Here is a 15,566-nt window from a genome sequence, read left to right on the forward strand (position 1 = left end):
GCACGTGACGTCACATCCGCTGTTGTCGTCTGCTTCCGCAACACGGAGGAAGGAAACTAAGGAGAGGCCCTGACGTCACTCTTTGTGAAGCAAAAGTGAAGCCAGAATTTGGCGTTGCTCATGGCGATGCTCCGCCTTTTGGGCCACCCTCCTCTCTTGTTTACATCTTTCGCGAAACCACGCCGCGCTGTGCGTGGTGTCGCGCGCTCGCGCAACATCTGGCAGAGCACGGTGCAGGTAACACAGCGCAACAAGACACGGTGACTAACGCAAACCCGCCCACTCAGCGCCTTTGCCACGGCCCGAAACCTACCAGAGCAACACGTGTGAGCGCTCAAAACCATAACAACGCCGCCATTGTGGCCCAAAAGGCGTGGCCATACAACAAAAAAAATAAAAAAGCAGCAAAAAAATGAGAACCGACTACGTCATTTCCGCCACACTTTTCTCCTAGCGCGCGGAGGGGGTAGGGCCTCTCCTTAGTTTCCTTCCTCCGTGTTCCGCAATCTTGGGGTACCTTATCAGCAGTAAAGCCCCTCTATACACGTTTCCGCCGACCAGCGGCGGTGGCGCGTGGATAGAGGGGCTTGTAGGGTGCCTCGATGCCAGCGCCGCCGTCGGCGCTGGCCGTCGTCGCCACCGGCGGCGCTGGCATCGAGGCACCCTAGGGAGGCACCCTCCCTGCTATTCATGCTTTATATGATAAGCATGGAAAGAAGGTTACAACGAAGCAATCTAGGGTATAATCTGTCGTACAGATTAGGCGAAAAGGTTGTTGAGCAACGACTACCGGGTTTAATGTATGCGGACGATGTTGTACTGTTCGCAGATAGCCAGGAAGATTTGCAAACTCTGGTTAATTACTGTGGGGACGAAGGAGACAGTTTAGGTTTCAGTTTTAGTGCAGCTAAGTCCGGTGGGATGTTTTTCAACGATACAACTGATCAGGAGCTTACAATATAAGGCCACGAAATACCCCGAGTGGCCGAATACAAGTATCTCGGGGTTTGGATAAACAAAGGGCAGATGTACACGGAAAAGCACGAACAGTCTCTAATAGCAAAAGGGCGAAGAGATGCCGGGATAATGAAACATAAGGCATTGTGGGGTTACAACAGGTATGAGGTACTGAGAGGCATTTGGAAGGGAGTAATGGTGCCGGGGCTTACTTTCGGGAATGCGGTCCTGTGTTTAAGGGCAGAGGTTCAGTCGAGACTAGAGGTAAATCAGAGAGCTGTGGGAAGGTTAGCACTAGGTGCCCACGGGAAAACCACAAACGAAGCAGTACAAGGAGATATGGGCTGGGCGTCATTCGAAGCACGGGAAGCTCAGAGTAAAATCCTATACGAAAAACGTCTGAGGAAATTGGATGATAACAGGTGGGCAGCTAAGGTGTTTAAATACCTATACAGAAAGAGCGTTGACTCACAATGGCGGAAAAGAACTAGAAAGCTAACCAGTAAGTATGCCAGACACGAGGACGAAAAAGGACAGAGCATTAAACGACAGGTTAAAAATGCGGAAGGTAAAAATTGGATAAATTCAATGGGAAATAAGCATAGTGTAGAACTATATCGATACTGGAAACAGCAGATCAGGAAGGAGGCGTTTTATGATAACTCAAGAGGCAGTGCCCTACTCTTTGAAGCTAGATCAGGATGTCTTAGAACGCGGAGCTATAAAAAGAAATTTAACGAAGAAGAAGACACATGTACTGTGTGTGGTAAATATGTAGAAACAATGGAACACCTCATACTAAAATGTGATGGTATCAACCCCGATGTCGATGCGGCCACAGTCACCCTTCCTGAGGCCCTAGGGTTCAGAGATAATGATAGTCATATAAATAAAGGTGCGGTGGAAATTAGCAAAAGGCGATTGGAGGATTGGTGGCTCAAAAGCAGAGAGGTGACATAAGGTTAAAAGGGTAGGAAGACGTATTTAAAGAAAATCGAGAAATTCAATAACACACAACACAGATAAAAATAAAAGGCAAAATAAAAATCTGAGCATGGTGGCAACTGCCATCGCCCCGTTTCAAAGGGGACGCTCCTACCTTCCATCCATCCATCCATCCTAGGGGTATTCCAGCCACTGTACTAGGGGTTTCAATCAACAGGCGCGCGCATATGGACGCGCCACTGGTGGCGGCCTCATGGCGGCCTTGCGCAAAACACACGGGAGAGGAGCCAGCCGCGCGCCGTAGTTGCATAGTAGTTGGTTGTGTCGTTGATAGTGCTTCTCTGTCTTATTCACGTTTTCAGAGCAAAATAGGCAACACCCTTCGCATGTGTGGGGTGGCCAAAGCTTCAAGAAATGTATGAGAAGAATTGTTGCAGGGTGGGGGGCTCAAATACTGGCGAAAACGTGCCGGCGATACGGTTCTAATCATTCCACGCAAAGCATCATCAGCGGGAGCAACAGTAGCAATGAATAGTCGCTTCGGTGGGAAATTTCTTGTTCTCATCCTTTCCTTTTTCGTGTCGGTGTTTTTTTCCACTCGGTTATAGTTAGACGCGTAACCGACGAAGTTCGTCTGCAGTGCAGCATGCGGTTTAAAGGCATTCCGCTAAAGTTCGGAATGCCGTTTGCCGCTTATATTGTTTTCCGCTTCTTTACCGCGTTGCGCTAGCTAGGCAGCACGACTGCACGAGCGCATTGTGTTGTATGTTAAAGCTGCTGAAGTTTGCAAGAGCTGAAATTGTTGCTTTAATGTGGCCCGGTAAGTTCTCGCATCAGCTGTCACGCACTTCATGTTTTTACATCTATTTTATGCGTGGCTTCACACATGTTTAACTATTGCTAGTTTCTTCATCCATAACTCTTGTTGATTCTTTTGAGCTGCGAGGTTTTCACCCTGCCTCGTTTGTAAAGGGTATAAATCACGCTGTGTCTTATCGGAATGATACCAAGCAAGTGCTTTTTTCTTTATAATAAAGCAACAGCTTTATTCTTTTCGCCCGAGGGCATCTTAGATATTGTGGTTTTGGGGGAAAATGTGTTTAGAAAATAGGTAGTTCCGGGCGAGAATTGCTAATTTAGTTGCTGCAATGGTATTTTTGTTACATTTTTAGCTGAAAAGTTCGCATCACGTTTGGGAAGTCATCACACCTCGATGCTGTCCAAGCATTTCATTTCATTTCATTTTATTTGTGCCCATTTACAAGCAAATGGAGGGGGCAAGGTAAAAGCTGCTTATTGGCAGCTTGAGTGGTCCCTGGCCCCCTTTACATATTGGCAGACCGGTGGCAAAGAACACTATCAGAAATAAAAAAATAAAGAACAGTGGGCTACAACAAATAAATTACATATCTTTCATTGAATACATATGGTTTTACGGAACCATGGCGATTTAAATGGTAGTTTTCACCAGACATGAGCTCCGATGGTGTCAAGGCATGGATGTCAATGCCGGCTTCTAGATAAGAATTTAGTAGCCGTGGCAAGGTATTTGCGACCCTTTGGTGGCCGTAATTTGTCCTCGAAAAGGGTATGAGCCATTTTTCATGGCTGCGCGTCTCATATGTGGGTGTATTCTCTTTTAAGTTTGCTATATTTGTTATTAAGTTGCTTCTGTTTTTTACCTGAAAGTAGTAGGTGCGTAGGAGGGTTTGTTTGTAGAGATGATGACTTCTTGTTATGTTGTACTTGGTAAAAAGACTCTCAGTGTGCGAGTTGTATGGTACATTTGCGATAGCGCGTATTATCTTTTTTTGCATCAATAGTATTTTAGAGTGATTGGAAGCTGATTTCGTGCCCCATACAAGATGGCAATAATTTACATGCGAGGCAAACAGTGCATTATAAATGATCAATTTAGCTGACGTTGGTAAAAGGTAGCGATTTCGACGTAGTATACCTGTTACGCGGCTCAGTTTCTGGAGCACAAAATCCACGTGAGCGTCCCATTGCAATGTGTCGGTAAAATATACGCCAATTACTTTTACCGTGTCAACAACCTCCATTTTCTCAGAGTTGTAAAATATGTTGTGGGTCAATGGAGTACATGTACCTCTTGTTTTAAAGATGACTGTTTGTGTTTTATTCGAGTTTACTTTTAAAAAGTTGGCCTGGCTCCATTTTGAGAGATTGGTTACTAGGTTGTTCGCTGCACCAATGAGGCCTGTATAAGAGTTGTTTGATAAAAAAACACTCCTATCATCTGCGTAGTTTATAAATTTTGCTTCTCGGTGGATAACAACTATGTCGTTTATGTAGATGTTAAACAAAAATGGGCTAAGGATACTTCCCTGAGGGACACCTGTTTGTATTTTTCGTGTAGATGATATGCTAGTGTTTATAGCCATATATTGCTGTCGGTTTCTAAGGTAGGATGTCAGTAACTGAAGAGGAAGGCCCCTGATGCCATATCTTTCAAGCTTAAGTATTAGGAGGTCATGATTTATGCAGTCGAACGCTTTTGTGAAATCTATGAATAGACCAATTACAAGTGACTTATTTTCGAGGTTCTGCAGTATATATTCTTTCTGTGCTACTAGTGCTAGTTCTGTTGATTTACCTTGTTGAAAACCGTATTGAGCGTCTGTTATTAGTATATGTTTATTGCTGAAAGATGTTAATTGGTTAAGAATTATTTTTTCAAGACCTTTAGAAAACTGCGGGAGAATAGATATCGGACGGTAATTTTTTAAATCAAGCTTGTCACCTTTCTTATATAATACAATTACTTTTGCAATTTTCATTTTTTCAGGAAAAGTACCTGATGTTATGCATAAGTTATAAATATAAGCTAACATAGGTGCAATGTCACAAATGACGTGCTTGATAGGTCTTATTTGGAGGCCATCAGCATCGCAGCTACATGAATTTTTCAGTTTGAGAAAAATTGAACAAACCTCGGTAGGGGTTGTCGCTTGGAAAAAAATAGTGTCCATAGTTGCAGGGAATTGAAATGTACATGGTGGGCTTAGTGATAAATGGGAATCAGTGTCTGTAAAGTAATCATTAAATGCGTTAACTAAATGATCTCCGGTTAAACTGCATCCGTTTACATAAACTTTCTTTATAGGTTCAGTGTTCTGTTTACGTCCCATTAGTTCATTTAACTTGTTCCACATCTTCTCTGTACTCGGCGTGTTAAGCAGACTTAACACGCCGAGTGATTTGTTTGTTTCACAACGTAGTCCCTCCTTGCATGTGAATTTTGTACTCAAGTGAATTCTTTCTTATTATATGCTTACGTCGCAGAGGACTAAACCCGGCATTTTGCCGCCAGCGCTCATCTTCTTTGACTAGCGCTGCTCTGCCTTTAAATGTAGCACATCTCTCTCGTACCATTAAAAAAAGAAGTACTGAAAAGTTAGTCAGACTTTATCTTTGTATGCTTCCAAGCAGCTTCCTTGGGGAATTTTAAATTGCAAGGACAGCAGCGGGAACGGCAGTTCATCGGCGTATGCATCAGAATTGCATCGGCGGTACAGCGCTAACACGCGCTTTTGGTGACCCGTTAGTTTGGTGACTTCGTTGACTAGTGTACGCGCTTCCATCAATAAACTCGCAATTACTCTTCTTGGGCTGACTTTGACTGCACTTATTCGGCCATGTCACATGTATTCATCAGCAGAAAAATCCCAACGGCATATGCAGACATAGCACCATGTGGATTTGTTTGATATAAGTCCGCACTAACGACGGGTGCTTATTATTGAGGTACATAAGCAGCATTACGGCAAGGGTAGAATAAAAAGAAAACGAATGATCGAGACATCGCATTACTACACAAAATTTATCGGCTAGTTAACATGAGCTCCACTTCATGTAAATGGGGTTCATGGCGTTTGTCTGCGGGACGCACCTGGCACGTATGTGGACCATGTTGCCCCAAACACCGGTAACATCGTGTTCATACCCACTCCCCCAGAGGTCAGTTTCTTCCTTACAGCTGTCACCGCAGAATAAGCAGTCTGGCGCCCGAACAAAGGTGAAATCGCAGCCGCGAACTTCAGACATCCTTACTGCAAAGCGCTGCCGTCTGCTACTACTCCCGCGCGTACCGTTATAAGCGCCCGCTAGGTGGTCATCAGTGGCGCCTCTATACTAAAACCCCTCAATCTCCCAAAGTAGCGCCATTCGCTTCCCTCCTCCTCCGCTCGGCGCGGCCTCGACGGTGGCGCCGCCGGTGGTGGGCCTGCCGTAGCAGACGACGGCTAACACGCTACGGGAGGAAATCCGCAGAAAAGTTCGTTCGAGCCCTGCGGAGCAGTTTTTTCAATCGAGATCTTTCTTCGTCAATCGGTAACTGGCCTTTAGAATTTCGTGTTAGAATTGCGGAGGAAATAGCGAAAATGACCATTATTCGAGGCGTATTTAAGGCGTAAAGCGCGCGACGTTGAGTGTTCGTGTTGCTGAAACACGACGCAAGCACGCGGTGTACTCAAACACGCGCGTAATTACCAAAGTTTCAGGTGTTGACAGCGTGAAAGTATGTGTACGTGGTTTCGTAGGTTAATTCACGTACCTGCAGGACACTTTTGTTCGGTCGGCGCGTGAGAAATTCTGGCTGTGTGCGGTCAGCAATGCCGGGCAACAGGGCCGTTTTTTCATTGCGGGGTGCTTTAGACATCGTGACGATATATTGTTTTTTTACAAGTACTGCTCCAGGAGGGCGCATGTAATGGCTAACGGAGGCCTCTGAAGAGCACGTAACATTACACTAATGCAGGCGTAGCAGGGAGTGTTCGCATACAAAATTGGCTGTCCGCGATCTTATACCCCCTTGGCATGCACAGGCTTCGGCGAGCCCCATCCAGCGCTGGTTCTAGCTTTGGTATTCCCGTTGCCGCTTTGGTGCCCTGGAGGAGCCGTAAATAACACGAAATAATGACCAAGTTGTTACACTAGTAAATAAAATTTATTGAAGAAATACAATCGCGCCGAGGCGCCAACTTCTAAAGCAGCGCTAACGCGCGAGTATTATGAAACGCCAACGAGGAATTTACCGGCCCACGTACGACTCTACGATCAAAGTGCACGTTAAACATCCCCAGGCGAGCTAGATAAAGTTATCCGGAGCCATCCACTATGACCTCCATCCTAGCTTTAGTCGCTTCGGAACGTTAAAAACATTAATCACCACAAACCAAATCAATACATGCGGGCGTACATTCGAAGCTAAAAGACTGCATCGTAAGTCATAGTGAGCCTTGCAATAGCGTCGAGAATGTGCTAACTTCTGGTGGCGCTCAAAACACACCCTGAATAAAGTCGCTTTTATGTCGCAGGCCAGCTGCAGATGCGTGCATTTCACCGCAAGACGATACTACATGAAACAAAGAGAGCACATTCGAAAAAAGAAAGTCAAACAACGCGCTAAAAACCACGCAGAGTATGAACACCCACTTTTTCGAAGGGGAAGGCGTGAACTAGGCTCAAAATAAGAGGTTGTGAGTAGCCGTGGCCCTTACTTCACTAAGCTGTGCGTTCTTTGCCACTTCCTCGAAGTCAGCCCGCCCGATCCTGCGAATCCACACTTCTTTTTGCGTTGCGCCCGCCGGACGGCAAAGCAAAAGCTTTTTGCCCTCGCTGTGTCTGTTGCGGCAACCGAAGGCGCAGCAGCATGGCATCGCAATTAAGTTCTCGGCCCTGCACATTCTATTACGCTAACGCACTCCGTCAGTCCGCCTGCCGTACTTTCGTCGCGCAGGCCCAACAATGGAGGTCGGCGCGCGCTGGAAAGAAAAAACCAGGGGTGCGATTTTGTAGCAATTCTATTACTTTTTCCATGCCTTTTGCCGCCATCACTGAGCAGCCATTGGTCGAAAATGACCGGGCCGCGCCCATGTTGTCTGTCAATCACGCGACGTCAGGAACCCGCAAAAACTGTAATCGTCATCGTGACGTTGAGGCACTCATTATGCGGAGCAAAAGGCACGGATTTTTGGAACGGCCAGAGGCAGGGTCGTTTCCGAAGGCATGAAAAAAATGGCCGCCCCTCTGATCGCTATGGCCGTGGCTCTTCGCCGTCGCCGACGTGAACAGGGAGAGCCAGACGACGCGTTTGACATGCCGGATGACCATTTTCGACAGCGTTTTCGCCTCTCGAAGGGAACGGTGCGGTTGTTGTGCGAGGAACTGGCGGGGGAACTAGAAGCTGAGCGAGCGACGGGACTGTCGGTGGAGCGGAAAGTGTTGTGTGCGCTGCGCTTCTTTGCTACCGGGAGCTTCCAAGCGTCCGTTGGGAGCGAGGAGACGATCCGTGTGTCGCAGTCGACGGTGAGCGAGTGCGTGCGACGTGTGGCAGAGGCTGTCGTGAACGCAGGGGCCCGCAACAAGTGGGTCCATTTTCCAAAGACAGCCGAGGAAAAGGCAGCCGTGAAGGAGGGTTTCCTTCGGCGCGGCGTTATCCCCGGCGTCATCGGATGCGTAGACGGCAGCCTCATAGCCATCATCGCACCCAAGGGTGAGCGCAAGGCTGTGTTCATGTGCCGCAAGGGATACTACGCCCTCAACTGCATGTTCGTAAGTAAAACTCACGTTTTCTGCGATCCTTTTTGAAAGTTACGTTGCTCTTGCCAACGGGCACTTTCTCTGGTTTACGTTTTACCTCAGATCTGCGACGCGGACATGAAAATCTTGGCCTTGGACCCTATGCGACCGGGGTCGGACCACGACGCTTTTGTCTGGCGGACGACATGGTTGCGCCGGCGGTTCCAAGCGGGGCGCATCGTGAATGCCGGGGAATACCTCCTCGGTGAGAAAAAAACATTTTTTTTTGGCGCAGTCACGCTTCAGCAGCGCAGAACGCAGTGTCCGCTCCAACCCAAACTTTTAACCAAACCACAAGAACATCAGTAATTCCGGAGTAAAAAAAGAAAATTAAGACATTGACTGCCACCATTGGCAATGTTCGAAGTGTTAAGTTACAAGCACATTATGTGTCTGCGAGGAGCTGACGAAAGCAACACGTATTAGTGCTTTCTGCACCCAGTGACTGCCAGAAGCAGAAGAAATGAACACACATTACTGCTACTACTGTCATTGATAGCACCAACAAGTGCTGATTTCTTGTTTGTGGCAGGCACCGCGTACACTTGTAAATTGGTTAAGAGTTTGTGACGGGTATGGACATGCTCAACTCATGCTTTTACTTGGGACTTGCAACCCTGAAGTCTACCTTTGTTGAATGATGCTGTAGCTTTCCTCAGTTGACAACTTGCCTCTCGTCAGCGGAGTACTCAATGTACTATTTCCATCTTTGTGCAGGTGACAGTGGCTACCCCTTGGAGCCGTGGCTCCTTACCCCGGTTCCTGGCCATCCTCCAGTGCACACAGCCGAGGGGCAGTACAACACAGCACATGCCGCCATGCGTTCCGTAGTGGAGAGGTGCATTGGGCTCTTAAAGAGCCGTTTCCGCTGTCTTCAGCGATATCGCACCCTCCTCTACGAGCCGGAACGTGCAGCCAACATTGTCGCGGCATGTGCTGTGTTGCACAACCTTCGCCTTTCTGAAGGCGACGAGTCAGGCGATGACAGTGATGACGACAGCAGCAGCGGCAGTAGTAGTAGTGAGCTTGACAATAATGGCGACCCCATGCCACACAGTCTGCCCCGTAACACGGGCTCTAGAATGCACTACTTGAGAGGGCGGGCTGTTCGCGACAATGTCATTGGCATGTTTGGAACAACCCGTGCGCAGCACATGCGTTATTTGAGGAGCGTGCGGCGGCAGCTGCGACGTCAACAGCAGCGTCAGCATCGTTAGGTGCATGCACACAGTTTTAAGTAATTGCATTGTGCATTTCATGCTGTGAAATTGCAGATACATTTCCCGTGCTAAGTTGTAGTTGATGTCTGCGTAATGCAAAGCATTCATGATTTGTTGAGAAATGTAAAAGTTGTTAAAAAAATTAAATTATGGGGTTTTACGTGCCAAAACCACTTTCCGATTATGAGGCACGCCGTAGTGGAGGGCTCCGGAAATTTCGACCACCTGGGGTTCTTTGACGTGCACCTAAATCTAAGTACACGGGTGTTTTCGCAATGCAGCCGCCGTGGCCGGGATTCGATCCCTCGTGCTCAGCAGCCTAACACCACTGAGCAACCACGGTGGGTACATAAAAGTTGTGTAGTGAAGGGTTATGTAAAGCCTGCACTTATAGTAAGTAAAACAGTATCGTTAGAGGTGACATATGAGATTGAAAGCAAGCTAAAAATAAGTGCATATTCAAAGTGTCTGCCACAATTTGCTTGCTGCTGCTGTCGTCATCTAGATGCATGTAGCCCGATTCTTACTCGTATCCCCTTACGCATTGATGGACATAAGCACCTGTCTCCTCACTTTCTACTAGCACAGAGAAGCTCACAGAAGCCAAGATGTACAGTGCACGTCACACCTTCCGCTCCATGGAACGTGCTGTTGCACGCGCAGCTTCTAGGTCCTCCACCATTTTGTCTCGCAACAACGGCAAAGTTCCTTTCGAGTGACGAAAATGCCGTCCAACTGGTCATCCGACATGTCAAACGCTGTGGCTCCCGCGAAGTGTGTGCACGCACGAGCAGTTGATAGATTTTAACAAAGTGACCTCACTTGTATATAGCAGAACTCAGCAATGTTAATCAGTAATATTTGTACAGTGCAAGCTAGCACTAGAAATGTGGTTGCGATGTGTAAATAAAAGCACTAGAGGAAAACTGCACCTTTCTGTATTTCAGTCTTCAACATACACTTGTTTATGCACACATCACATGCGACAGTCTCTACATTGAAGAAGTGTGAGAATCATGAGTACTCAGTAGTAGAGACATTATGCAACATATCACAGACACGTTGGAATAAATATCGGATCACATTGTTCTTGCATCGTAATATATCACAGGTAACAGCATGCATCGTTTAAGAAAACTGTTGTACACTGCACAAGTACACAGTAATAACAACTGGCTTAAACTGCACCAGAAACAGAAATGAGCAGGTGCTTAAATCACATGCCAACCGAATATTTATCACAGCGAAATGTATAGGTACATCACTACATGTGAAAGGAACATGCTGTTGTGGCGCTCAAACTGAAAGAGCCATAGCACCATATTATGATATTCAGTAAGACAAACTGCATAAATATTACACACAAATTGCACCACAAGGGCTAAAATACAATGTATCACAACCTGAAAGATTACTGAATGACAACAAATTGTTTGATAATGAGACAGATGTGCAAGAAAAGAGACATTCCAGCTCAGTACGTAGTGACACAAACAAATATGCATATGCAACAAACAAAAAATAAACATTACAAATGAAAAGAAGGAGCATAGGCAAGGAATTTTCATAACTTTTTTCTTTTTTGCTGTGTATATTGACAGGTTGCTTTCGACATTATAGTAAGGCCTGAAAATTTCACCATTCGATGACAAGGATTAAATTGTAGAACACTTGCATTGTGGCGTCGTGCTTAAATTGACATGACAATAACTAGGCACCTCAAAATTGCAGCGCCACAGTCTGAATGCCCGCACACACCAGGCCTACAGGCACTTTTGCAGGTGAGCCTGATGGTGTGCACGCTCTTATGGCTGAAGTAAACCTTGAAGAAAAAATTCATGCTGCAACGGCTATGCTACTTATGGTTGCATTAAAGGGTGACTTCAGCAATTATTTATTTGCAAACTAGCAATATTTGCCCTTCATATCATTAATACATCAGCAAATTTTAAGATAAGTTACAAATTCCTTGCCTATGCTACCTTTGCATCCTTTAATTATGTGGGGCCTGAGAGGGGGGAGGGGCTTGGCTGCCACCATGCCCCAGTGCAGCCAGCAGCAGCTGAAGCAGGCGCTCGTTGGTCTCGTGCGACCGACGCGCCACTTCGAGGCGTTGCCGCTGCACTTCAAGGCGCTGAGACTCCACTTCCCGCATTGCCGCCACCTCCTCCCCGAGGTGCCGCAGGCTCTCCATGTGGGCCTCGTGGTGCTGCCGCAGGCTCTGCAGGTGGGCCTCGTGGTGCTGTTAGCAAAGATGTGTAATTAGTTTAATTACAGAAGCTCAGTAACAGGGCCTTTGTGTGTTGCATTCATCCCCATTTGCAGGCTATTGTCTTGTCATTGTATATTCAAACACTGGAAATATCTTTCTGGCCCATCAAACTTGTGCCGTCGCATTCCATTAAGATGTGTTACATTGCTATACCTGCTTCCTTGAATTCAACGCCACTTTTTTCTTTTTGCCACATAATTGCGTAGATATTTACACATGTTATATCACGCGAATGTGTACAAGATATCACCACAGGACTACACGTATACATTATGCTTGTTCACTGATTAATATAATTTTTAGAGAGGTCATATGCTCATCAATTTCATACGCAGAAAAATATACATCTGTGGCCTTGCACATACCTGCCGGTTTTGCTCCAGCAGTTGTTGGCGGAAGCGAGTGTCCTCTTGAACTCTGGCTTCCTCCAACTGGCTCTGGCGAACGTATGCGGCAGTAGCCGTCATCACAGCACCATCAAGTTCCTGCTGCCTGGGCTGTCTACGGGGTGCCCGTGGCTCTCGAGGGGTAGGCTGCGGCACCTGGGGGGTAGGCTGTGGCACCTGCGGGGTTGGTTGCGGCACCTGCGGGGTTGGCTGCGGCAGCTGCGGGGTTGGCTGCGGCACCTGCGGGGTTGGCTGCGGCACCTGCGGGGTTGGCTGCGGCACCTGCGGGGTTGGCTGAGGCACCTGGGTGGTAGGCCGCAGCACCTGGGGCGTAGCCGGTGGCTCTTCATGCAAAGCAAAAGCAAAGACTGCTCATTCACTGTTATCCGACCTACACAGATTGATTGTCCTAACCAGTCACTTTGAAATGTCATTATAGCTGCATAGCTACAAAAATGATACACAAAACAGGTAGTTAGAGCAAAAGATGCCACAGAAAGTTGCTGGTAGCAGTAACCCTTAAGAAGCACAAGGAATCTCTATTACAACATGATGTCATTTGTAGTGTTGCGTTTCTCCTCCATGAATGAGAGCTGGATGTTCGGCACAACGGTAATAACAGCAGAGTGACGTACTTTACTTCATAGCAAGATCATACAGCAACTTCAAACAACAATGCTACTACAAAAGCTAGGTCACTGCCTTACGTGTAAGGCCACTTGGCCCAGCAACAGCTGCAGGGCCCGACACCACGAAAGCAGTTGTCGCTGGTAGATTTCTGCGGGAACCGCTGGGCCCTGCAGCTTCCTCTGAACTTGCCTCGTCCTGCAATCAGAGTAGTGTTCAGACATTGCGAGCAGTGTGTGCAATGCGCATCATGTACACAAGTTGCTGCTCAGAGTACATAACCTATATTGTCACTTGCACAAAAAAAAGGGCTTAAAAATTTTGCAATATTGTGTTACAATGTAATGCTGAAAATTTGTGAGGTCACAGCAGGTCACACAAACAACACTTTTTTAAATCCAATGTACGCACCTCGCTATCGGGGAAGTACTCAGGGGGGGAAACAAGGACCCCTCCTGTCCTCATAAGGACGTCGAGGACGCGGCCGTCCACGCCACCCACTTTGCCACCTCCAGTAGCCCTGCAAACACGGCAACAACGACAACGTGAAACTACGTTACTGTCAGCATCATTAGAAGCTCACCTCTTCTCGCTCGCGGCCCTGGCCGCTTCTTTTTTCGCTTTATGGGCCATCTTGGCCCAATGGTTCCGCCAACGGCTGGTGGCCTTTACGGCTGGCCCCTGTGCGTTAAGCACCGCCGCCACCTCCTCCCACAGTTCGTTTTTTCGAGCAGCAGTCATACGTGGCGAGAACTCTGTAGAAGCTCTCGCCAGGTATGGGTGCTGCTCGATGAACTGCACGAGAATAGCCGCCTGCTCTTTGGACACCCGCGGCCCTTTTGCTGCCATTTTCTCTTTGTCAAATTGGGAATTTCAGCCGGCCCGCAGCACAGTAAGAAATTTAGAGGCAAACATTCTGTCTAAGCTAAGCGCCTGCATAAAGTGCTCACTACGACTTATTTCTGCCTTTTTATACCACTAATGTAAAAAAAGGTGAAGTCACTACTCACATTTAATGTTGTAGCAGCTTCTTTCTCGGAGCGTATCAGTGCAGGAAGTATTACCGATGCAGCGATAACTTTAAGGAAGCTATCGTTATGTCATGGCGGTGCCCTATGGAAAATGCCTTGACAGTTCTCGATCCACTATGTTGCAAAGTTTCACCTCGGGGGCTACGGATAATTCTTCTTGGCTCTTCCTAAAGAAGAAATTATCACACGTCAGACATGCAGCGAAAACCACACGACAATGCAAGCACTACACGAGCAATAATTACTCACCTCAATCAGTATCTGACGGGGGCGGGGCCGCAATTACGGGCACGCAAGGGGCTGTCAGCTGTTCAGACAGACACGCTAGGGGCTGTCAGCTGTTCACAGGTAAACAAAGGCTGCCATTTTGCTTGCGCTCAACGGCATGGATTGGATGCACATCCGACTACTATGTGGCTACGACTTCAAAAATAGAGCACTTGCGTTTGCATTTCTTTGGACTGCGGCAGCTTTTGCGTTGTACTGTAACAAAATGAATTTGCTTTACGCAGCATGGAAGTCCGCTTTTATTAAGTGCCGTTTTACAAAACAAATTTGCTATACAGTCCCGGAAAAAGAGAAGAGAATACGAAAGAAACATCCGGCCAATGAAGGGAGCTTCTGATTGGACGATCCAAGAAAACGTCGTGCCTACGTATACACAATTTCCAAAATCGGTGACGTCACGCGAGAAGGCATTGGCATGAAAAAAGTCATTTCTACAAAATCGCACCCCAGACCTACTGTATAAGGGATGACCTGCGCGTGCGGCGCTGCGCCAGCGCCGCTGATTTGCTTTTGCTTGTGTGGCTTTTTTTAGTTTTCCAAACCGCCGCCACGAACAGTGGCGCTAGTGCTCACCCCCACCTACCCCAATCCTGTGGCCGGCCGCACGCACGGGCAGCAAGCATTTTCAGCGAGAGCACGGAAGGACGCAAACGCACGCGCGCGAGACAATCCATTGGCTGAGTGCTTGGTGATCTGTTGGCGTAGCTAGATCTTGATTACCAGATTCTATTTCAGTGCACTGTGATTCTCAGCCCCGTGGGCGCCGGCTTTCGCGTTTGCGGCTTCTTCATGCAGGATGGTTTACTTCTGCATACCGTTGTGAAAGTCAAGCGGCCGAGCATCAAGAGGAATTTCATTTCATGAGTTCCCCGTGACCGATATTAGAAACCAATGGTTGAAACCTGAACAAAAAAAAAATTGGCTGGGGCTTAGCTAAGGTTAAGCCTGGATATCTCGAAGTGAAAAGGTTCGGTGATGCTTTATGATTTAGCCTATGATTATTCTTACGGTTTAGCTTATGGTTATGCTTTATGATTTAGCCTATGGTTATATATGCTTACGGTTTCACTTATGGATACGCTTAAGATTTGGTAAGCTTATGGTTATGTTATACGTGTGCCTTGTGTAGTGATGCAAATTGCTTATGAATGATATATACCATAAGTTATGCAGGATTATTAATCTTCTTTATTCATCGTTGTTGGGCACATTGTCTTGCGATTTCTGTACAGCCATA

At 47.1% G+C, this 15,566-nt stretch overlaps 2 protein-coding genes across 2 annotated transcripts; one reads left to right on the plus strand and one right to left on the minus strand.

Annotated features, from left to right (window-relative positions):
- Positions 1 to 7,700: 7,700 nt before the first annotated feature.
- LOC140216233 (putative nuclease HARBI1) lies at positions 7,701 to 10,656 on the plus strand. The gene is made up of 3 exons (XM_072286633.1): positions 7,701 to 8,478; positions 8,569 to 8,710; positions 9,223 to 10,656. Exons 1-3 carry the CDS (start codon positions 7,933 to 7,935, stop codon positions 9,720 to 9,722), a joined length of 1,188 nt encoding a protein of 395 aa, XP_072142734.1. The 5' UTR covers positions 7,701 to 7,932; the 3' UTR covers positions 9,723 to 10,656.
- Positions 10,648 to 14,014, minus strand: LOC129387042 (uncharacterized). The gene is made up of 5 exons (XM_055075721.2): positions 13,594 to 14,014; positions 13,422 to 13,530; positions 13,091 to 13,208; positions 12,363 to 12,727; positions 10,648 to 11,967 (listed from the first exon to the last, which is right to left on the minus strand). The coding sequence occupies exons 1-5, from the start codon at positions 13,857 to 13,859 to the stop codon at positions 11,719 to 11,721; spliced, it is 1,107 nt and encodes a 368-aa protein (XP_054931696.1). The 5' UTR covers positions 13,860 to 14,014; the 3' UTR covers positions 10,648 to 11,718.
- Positions 14,015 to 15,566: the final 1,552 nt, after the last annotated feature.

Source organism: Dermacentor andersoni, chromosome 2, assembly GCF_023375885.2.
Source record: "Dermacentor andersoni chromosome 2, qqDerAnde1_hic_scaffold, whole genome shotgun sequence".
In the NCBI taxonomy this organism is placed as follows: domain Eukaryota; kingdom Metazoa; phylum Arthropoda; class Arachnida; order Ixodida; family Ixodidae; genus Dermacentor; species Dermacentor andersoni.

Bases quoted from the DNA above. Each gene is read 5' to 3' on its own strand.
- LOC140216233 (XM_072286633.1), top strand. From the start codon at position 7,933: ATGAAAAAAATGGCCGCCCCTCTGATCGCTATGGCCGTGGCTCTTCGC. The intron at 8,479-8,568 runs GTAAGTAAAACT...GTTTTACCTCAG, and splicing joins ACGCCCTCAACTGCATGTTC to ATCTGCGACGCGGACATGAA. The intron at 8,711-9,222 runs GTGAGAAAAAAA...ATCTTTGTGCAG, and splicing joins TGCCGGGGAATACCTCCTCG to GTGACAGTGGCTACCCCTTG.
- LOC129387042 (XM_055075721.2), bottom strand. From the start codon at position 13,859: ATGGCAGCAAAAGGGCCGCGGGTGTCCAAAGAGCAGGCGGCTATTCTC. The intron at 13,209-13,421 runs GTGCGTACATTG...CTCTGATTGCAG, and splicing joins AGTACTTCCCCGATAGCGAG to GACGAGGCAAGTTCAGAGGA. The intron at 12,728-13,090 runs GTAAGGCAGTGA...CTTTGCATGAAG, and splicing joins TGGGCCAAGTGGCCTTACAC to AGCCACCGGCTACGCCCCAG.